This window comes from Micropterus salmoides, unplaced genomic scaffold (genome assembly GCF_014851395.1).
Source record: "Micropterus salmoides isolate LMB-PRFRI ecotype aquatic unplaced genomic scaffold, ASM1485139v1 Ms_hic_scaffold_14, whole genome shotgun sequence".
In the NCBI taxonomy this organism is placed as follows: Eukaryota; Metazoa; Chordata; class Actinopteri; order Centrarchiformes; family Centrarchidae; genus Micropterus; species Micropterus salmoides.
The window spans coordinates 13,170,247-13,178,856 of record NW_024040485.1 but is presented as its reverse complement, the minus strand read 5'-3'; the positions used below and the strand labels follow the sequence as shown (position 1 = coordinate 13,178,856).

General features: G+C 42.0%; 1 protein-coding gene across 2 annotated transcripts; it reads left to right on the top strand.

The window, feature by feature from the left end:
- Positions 1-739: 739 nt before the first annotated feature.
- Positions 740-7,280, top strand: gata6 (GATA binding protein 6). 2 transcript variants are annotated; one of them, XM_038717769.1, is made up of 7 exons: positions 740-896; positions 1,523-2,422; positions 2,951-3,123; positions 4,020-4,145; positions 4,252-4,339; positions 4,443-4,537; positions 5,012-7,280. In XM_038717769.1, exons 2-7 carry the CDS (start codon positions 1,582-1,584, stop codon positions 5,174-5,176), a joined length of 1,488 nt encoding a protein of 495 aa, XP_038573697.1. In that variant the 5' UTR covers positions 740-896; positions 1,523-1,581; the 3' UTR covers positions 5,177-7,280. The 2 variants fall into 2 exon arrangements, with proteins under 2 accessions (XP_038573697.1, XP_038573698.1); XM_038717770.1 differs by lacking the exon at positions 740-896 and adding an exon at positions 1,236-1,402.
- Positions 7,281-8,610: the final 1,330 nt, after the last annotated feature.

The window sequence follows — 8,610 nt, the reverse complement described above, 5'->3', positions numbered from 1 at the left end:
TGTAGTTTTTCTTTTTGGGGTTGTTGTTAATGGTGCATTACTGTAGAAGTAAGCTAGCATTTGTAGTTTAGTGGAGCTGGAGCTAATTTTAAATAGCTACATTTTATACTGTTGGGAAGTTTCATCCTGTAACACTGTGTTAGATTTTACTGGAAAGTAACTGCAGCTGTCAGATGAATATGGTGCAGTAAATGGGACAATGTGTCCCTTGGAAATGTAGTGAAGTTTAAAGTTAAATAAAATGGACACACTAAAGTAAAGTAAAAGTACCTTAAAATTTTACTTTGTGTGCAGTACTTGAGTAAATGTTTTAGCTACATTCCAGTACTGTGATCAGCAGAAGGTTTTGAATAAATGTCAGTGATTCATTTAGCCTAACTTTCCAGAGGCAAACAGCAACATTACAATGCTGGGAAATGTCAAAATGCATAGGGTTAGACTATAGACACTGGAGGTATTACTGTGGGCGTCAGTTATTGATTAGGAATCATGTTTGATCAAATAAAAAAGCAAAACAGATGAGAAGGGGTGGAGCTCAATCTCTGTCCAAAGCTTTGTCGAGAACTGATTGCATTTACAAATGTATCATAAGTTTCAGGCCTGATCTAGACGCTACTCTTTCTCTCTCGCTGTCCGTCTCGCTCTCTCTCTTTCTCTCTCTCTCTCTCTCTGATTCTCCGTGTGATTGATTGGAGGAGTTCATAGGCTAGCACCCCCACCGTGTTTCCAGCCGCTCACACTCCATATGATTGGTCCTCCTCCTGCAGCCGCAGCCACCAGAAGCACCTCCTCTCATAAACCTCGTCAGACCGCACTAACGTTTCCCATTACTTCCAGGAGAAGCAGCGGCTCACTATTAGGAACTTTACGTGCGACCTATGGCAGACAACTAGCAGGTATGGAAAGTCTCCTCTCCCCCCCACTTCCTACTGTCTTTTCTCCCTTATGTCACACAGCTGGTTTGAACATCTGGCGGTGTGGTGGTGGTGGAGCGCAGCAGCGCTGTGATCTTCATTTCGGGGTATTGTTTTATCGCTCCAGCCTGCCCCTCGGCCCTTATCTGTTTTGGGTCTTATCAAACGGTTATCTCTTTTGCTGTGAAGACATATTGCGTTTTGTTTCCTATCTGCTATATGTGTGTGTGTGTGTGTGTACTTGTGTGTGTGGGAGGACAGAGATTTGACATGAACAGATCCAGTGGCTCTTAAAAGCGCTTGATGGGAGTATGGCAAGTCACTGTGGGTTGGCTGTGTTTTATTGGAGTTAAAAATGATACCGAGTCAGTGAAACGTGCCGAGGAATTATAAAGCAGTTCTTTTTTATTGTGGAAATGTAGGCTACTCCTTTAAAGATGAAAACAGGCTGCTCATCGGAGGTGGATTTGCGTTTTTCCAGAAACTTGGCGAGTTTCTATCCAGATGTTCAGGGGACAAATACAGTTGTCCATAACTTTTCACCACATGAGGGAAGCTTATTTTCTTCCTGTTATCCTAACGGTCCCAACTCTTCTTTTTTGTTACAGGGTACAATACTCCCTGACGATTTTTGTTAACCCCTACGGTGTATGGAAAGTGCTCCTGGATGGACCTGGGCGAAAACAGCTGGTCCATGGTCAAGCGAGAAGTATCCAGCAGCCCAGGGTCACCTGAGCAGACCTACCTGACTGGTGACAGCAGGAGGGACGGTCCCACCTCGGATGAGCTGAGGACTCCTCCGAGCGACCTTGACGCACTGGGGCACCGCCGCTCCGACGGCAGATCACTACACTCCTACGTTCACTTCGGACACCATAACAACACCCTGACCACTACCGAGGACATCCCGCTGTTTACGGATTTAGACCAGGGCAGCAAACTCGTCCTCGCCAGCGGAGCGCACAAGGCGAGCTTGCTGGTGGACCCGACCGACATGTACCAAACACTGGCCATCGCCGCAGCCCAGAGCCAGACTGGATATGATTCCTCCTCTGGGGGTTATATGCACTCCAACCCCAACTCCCCCGTGTATGTCCCCAGCTCCCGGGTGGGCTCCATGATACCCAGCCTCTCTTATCTGCCGGCGAGCGGCTCCGCGCAGCCGAGCCACGGTGTCTCCAGCCACTGGTCGCAGTCCACCCCGGAGAGCCCTTCATACACCACCGGGAGCCCGCACGCATCTAGTCGGTTCCACTACCCTCCAAGCCCACCCATGAATAACGGGACGCCCAGGGACACCGGCTACAGTAACACGCTGAATATGAGCAGCAGAGACCAGTACGGCCTCTCCCGGCCCCTCAGTGGGACCTACGCCAGTCCATACTCGCCTTATGTCGCACCGCAGCTGTCCCAGCTGCCCTCGCCGTGGACCGGGGGACATTTTGATAACACGATGCTGCACACCTTGCAGAGCAGAGGCGCGCCATTGATTCGAGGACCAAATGGAGGTAAGAAAAAAAAAAAGCTCACTGTCTGCGAGGGAAGAATAATTATTAAATGCCTTTAATCAGGCATACAAGTGCTGAAGTGTCTTTAGGCAAGGTACTGAAACTAGTGCTCCATGTGGAGGCCAGAACTCAAAAGATCAGACGAATTAAGACGAAGTACCATAAATGCGTTAGCCTATGTGACAAATGTGATAAATTAGGCTGGATTTGGTCTGAAAGGACGTGCGTGAGTCCAGCAAGGAAAAACAAGGCCTCAAGTGCGCGGCCCTATAGGTTAACTGACCAAAATACATAACCATAACATATAAAACAAGTTTAAAAAAAAATCTAAATAGGCCTATGGTGATAGTGTTTTATAACTCGTCATTGTAATACAATTGTGATCTGCGTTTCCTTTAAATAGCTTAATAATTTTTTTAATCTGTGAATCTGATTAAATTTGGCTATCCCTTCTGAAAATTACAACCTATGGGCAGATTTTAATGTTTAAAAGCTGGGCGTTATGCTGATCCAAGTCTTTCTTTTTAGTTTCAGACATTCTGGATGACATGGGGGAGAGCAGAGAGTGCGTCAACTGTGGCTCCATCTCCACGCCGCTGTGGAGGCGCGACGGCACGGGCCACTTTCTCTGCAACGCCTGCGGCCTTTACAGCAAAATGAATGGGCTGAGCCGGCCATTAATAAAACCACCGAAACGGACGGTAAGCAGAGGACCACTTAACCGCTCATTCCTGCCTAATTACCTCAAACAATGGTCGGAGGTTATCGCAGATGATATTCATTGTGTCTGATGGATTAAAAGACCATTATGCAATATATCAAGCTTTAGTTAAGATTAGAGCTTTAGTTAAGATTAGAGTTTTTTCCTAATAATTTTGATCTCATTATATCTGTGACTGGTCCTATAAAATGGGCAGAAATTGATTTGTAAAATTCATCAACATACATTTGAGATTTTAATTGAGGGTTAGAGCTTTTTGTTCAATTAGTTGACATCATTTAGCACAATACCCAACAATAGTGATATATCAGTAAATCTGGAAATTTTATGCGTGACTGAAAGATTTAGTTGCGAAGAGGTATCCTATATTAGTACATTGCACATCATTTAATGGGAATGGAGGCACTGGTTTAATTGGATTAAACACACATACATGGAAATATTTGTTAACGTAATTAATCAGGCACTTAATCTCTCACCCTCTTCAGTGGTTCTGTTGTGTAGGCTAATTTGATAGGAGACAATAAGGGCAAATCTTTTCCTGGTGCCATTACGCGCATTATACGCATAGTTTTCACAACGATATCTGATGTCACGTTTGAACTCCCTGAAAATGAACATCCTGTCAAAGCCGTGCGTAAATGGCAGTTAAATGGAGATCATAATAGGACCCGTATTATTGTTAGGAAATAGGGTGTGAATTGTGATCAAATTAGTGAAGTGTGGTTTTCACTTTAAAAACATTTTCTTTAACTTCAGGTGACAGACATGGACTCCAAGCCTTGACAGATTTGTTAATATCACCTCCTTCTCTGAAAGGTTCTAAATTGTGTACTGATTTAAATCATTAATTCAATTATACGTTTTTGCCACCAGTCAACGTCCAGAAGAATGGGCCTGTCCTGCGCCAACTGTCAAACCAGCACAACCACTTTGTGGCGCAGAAACGCGGAGGGAGAGCCGGTGTGTAACGCATGCGGGCTCTACACAAAATTACACGGAGTGAGTCAAGATTTTATTTCACATGTCTTTCAAATTTAATACACACTTTGATTAATCAGTGCATCTCAACACAAAATAATAATTGCTCTCCAAAAATGACCTGCAGGTACCTCGGCCGCTCGCCATGAAGAAAGAGGGAATCCAGACAAGAAAAAGAAAACCGAAAACCTTGAATAAAACTAAGGGATCCTCTGGTGAGTCACTGATCATTATTGCTTAAATGTCTCTGAATAATTATTATAAACAAATGTTGCTGTTTATAAGTTGATCTCAACGATATGTTTTTGTATATTTTAGGAAACAACTCTGTCTCTATGACTCCCACATCCACATCTTCATCCAATTCCGAAGACTGCTCGAAAACCAGCTCTCCCTCTGGACAGGTGTCAGGGGTAAGACTTTTAAAACAAAAAAAATGTCATATATATATATATATATATATATATATATATATATATATATATGGATTGTGGCACATGATTTTGTTTTTATTTAATTAATACAACCTGAGTACAATACAATAATAATACAAACTGAACATTTATGGGAATTAATGATTTCAAAATACCCTTCTTACAGTTATTTTAGTGCCATTGATGCATCCTCAGGCTTAAATAATTTGTAATGAACTAATTAAAAGCATTACTGCATTTGCTACAGCAGGTGTACATGCAGGCTGACTTATGTTTTGTGGTGATGACTGCTGCTAATAAATCTGTCATGGCTTCATATTGCTCAAGATCTGGTGCTTTTTTTTCCAATGGTGTAATGCATCTCACTCCAAAAACCAAAGCTGAATCACACAACAGAAAATGTCTGCTTGTTAATGCAATTAGGCTAATAATGCTTATTTTTATATGTTATAGGTCAGTTCGTCTGTGCTGTCCAGCTCAGGGGATGGAACAGGCTCCGGCTCTTCAGTGGTAAAGTACCCTGGACAGGACGGCCTGTACACCAGCGTGGGTCTGTCCCAGCCATCAGATGTAGCTTCAGTGAGGGGTGAACCCTGGTGCCCCATGGCCTTAGCTTGAACATCTAAATCTTTGGGAGGACAGCAATCCCTGGCCCCTCTGTCTGGATGCTATGTAGTGTGGAAGTATTCAGGGGCGATGTTTGTTTCCTTCCTCGCAGCTGATGCAAGAAGAGTCAGACGGGGAGGGTGGGGGGAGAAGGTTGAGACGGCCTTCAGTCACACTGCAAGCTTGAACCGAGTGTGGAATAGCCGGGATTGGTTTCCAGATTGGTGTGGGGGATCTTGTTGCTATAAGAAAACAAAGGGAATCGCCAGGCCAGATGATCAATCAGGTTGCCTGCTCTGGATGGACCTGCCATGCACTCTGTATCTCTCCCATCCATGGCTTGATCTTGTTTCTTAAAATAAAGCCATCGTGTACATAACGGATTTCCTCTCTGAAGAAAAAGCTGTTGATTGGATACCACTGCTTTGTAAAGTGCTGTATTCTTTAAGGACAATTAGATTATTTTTGTTTTCTTTCCACAACTGGAATCATGCCAAAGTGCCTAGACAACTTTTATGAATCAAAAGAAAACAATATTTATAAATCTTCCATTTTTGAAACCATGGCTATGATTGTTAATAAAGATATCAATATAGAGTAGTTAAACCATTCTGATGTCTTCTTTTCTACATTTTTTTTCTTTATAAGTGGTTGTTTGTAGAAAAGTAGTTCTGAATCTGCACGTTTTCCACTGAAAGCTCTTACTGTATTTGACTGAAACTAGTTTGGTTTAAACAGGGTATAAAAGACTATGTCATCTAGTGGTTTTGTTTAATTATTTACTGAAAAAAATGCAAATAATCAACTCCTTCAGACAAATTTTTGATATTGATATATTCATTTTTGGTCGCATTAAGGTACTATTCTCAAAGCAGAGCTACCAAAACTCTTTTACATGTAAAGCAGATGGATGGCTTGTATGAACAAAGCACACCCAGAGTAGCTGTGGGCCTACTGACCTTTATGTTAAAAGACATAAACTGCAGAAGAAGACAGTTGGCTGCACTACCTGACTCACTATAAATTGTGTACCTTTCACACTGCAAGCATGGACTGTTGCATCATTTTCATACCAAAATTAGATTTGAAGATTAGAATTGGAGAATGCGGTCACCTCTGAACAAATTTATGTTACTTTGATGACTCTGGCTAATCCCCTCTAAGGATTAAAAGGAGAGTAATGGCCCAATAGTTTTGTGTAATGAGGTGTTAAAGTGGGCAACGGAAAAGGGAAATTTAAACCATTTATTTTACAATGCAATATATTCATCAGAATGCATACTCACTGTAGTAAAGATTTTAAATTCACAGCTGCATGGGTGGCATGCAAAATCAAAAATGCAATGTTTGATTTTTCACTGTTTGTCTCTAGCAGTGTGGGTGGAGCCTCAAAGGGCCATTTCAGGCCACAAAAACAATCATGGGGTGATTTAAACCTGAAAGCAGTCTGATGAGTTACATGTGAAACTTGTGGTAAAGAAGATTATTTCTTACTTTCGTTTTTTCTTTCACAACATGCTTCATCCAAAAAGCGCATGTCTTTCATTCTTCTGGATTTATTTATTTTTTTAAATATTGTGTTTATTTCAGCAACTTTTTTTGTTGTTGTTTTGTTGTTGTATTTTTTATTTTAACAAGAAATAATTTTATTTAAATTCAGTCCAATAAATTGTTCTCTTGATGTAGATGAACTTACAGTTACCCTGTGTTTTAAAGAAAAAAGAAGCAATATTTCAAAGTTGTGGAAAGATGTGTTCCATGTTCTGTATAACATTAATATTACTCAGGCATACTTTTGTGTGAGGCAATCTCAACCATGCTTCAACTCCCCATTCCTCCCAGGATGAACAAAAACTGAATAGCTTCATTTTCTCAGACGTTTTCATGATTGGGAGGGAAGCGCATTAAGGAAAAAGCTAATACACAGAAAGGATTTCCAAGGGGGAAAATGTGTGCTTGTTTTCAGAAATTCAGATACCTCACCTAAATGTTTTGTTTAAATTGCATCTCAAACCAAATATTAAGCTTGCATATTTTGATTTCCAGCTTTTTCTTGGGGGGGCTTGCTTCCACACTCTGCTTATGTTTCATTAAAGCAAGCCTTTATTCTTCCTGACAGCTTTGTTACTTAAGACTTTTTCTTTTCTACCGGCCCCTGAAGGCTCAAAGCACAATCCACTTTCCTGTGTCCTATTGAACCAGCAGCTCAAAGTACCTGTCACAATGTTTACTGTACTTAAGCGAATATGGCCTGTGAGTAATACCACACGAAAAGATTTTAGAGATGGGTAAGATTTATGTCTGGGCTTAGTGTTATCTGTCTGCTCTTTGACATATTGATTTAGCTGAGTTTATTGAGTGTGGAGGAATTTGCTACCCTGCACAACAGCCACATCCACAGTTTGGAGATGAACATTGTCATTGCACTTATTTTTCTTTCTTTAACAAAAGATCAAACTCCCATTTGTTTTAGCCACAAATTGTCCACCATAAAGGTTTTCTTTTTCAGTGTCAGTGTTGCTAGTGTTGAGTTTAGATGCAAATGGCGACGTTTGGCAGGTGTTCATTTGCTGCTGGGTGTTATATAAAAAACATTTTGTCCACCAAGACCACCAGGCATTAAGCCCTTGAGCTTCCACGCAGATAAATTACAAAACCATCTTTAGATATGTAAATGCAAACTGGTGTTGAACTCAAAGCGCGAGCAAATATTTATGGGTTTCTGAATTTATGAGGTGGTCCTACCTTGGCACTGTCTGACTGGTATCCATGGTGCTGCGAGGGAGGAAATATAAACACAACAGCGCAGAAATCCTCCCTGCGCTCTCATCTGGATAGATGTTCGCAGAGCTGCGGGTCACATCAACAACCACGTTCACACAGAGTGATGCAAATGGCAAGCCTACAGTTATTATCTGTAAAGTGATGGAAGGCGACTGTGAATGATGTTTGTCACTGAGGTGCAGCTTTGGGGGGAATGTCATTCAACTGACTGATCAAAAGTTCAAAAGAGGTAGTATGGCTGGGATAGAGGTGGACAGACAAAGAAGGAGAATACAGAGATCTTGATGGTTGCGCAGGGTTGAAAGTCCTCCCAAAGTAAACAGCACTGGCTAACCCAGAAGCAGCAGCGGCAGCAGCAGACTACAGGCCCCAGGCTTGTTTGGCCATGTGGCAGCAGCACAGCATGGCCCAGTGGCTCCTGCAGGAGATGCCCGTTGATCTTTCCATGTTGCTTTTCAAAGGAGAGCGCTGCTGGCCCTGCCTCCGGAAGAGATGGGATCTCTGACTCAGCCCTTTTGGGTTTCCTCGACAGACACGGGGGCACATTCTGGGCGAAAAAAAAAACACTTTCTCCCTGATAGCTGTCCTGTTTGTGAAGTTTTTTTACTCTTTCCCTAATGGAAAGAGAGTTTGTGTATATGAACCATTTATTGTCTTGGATT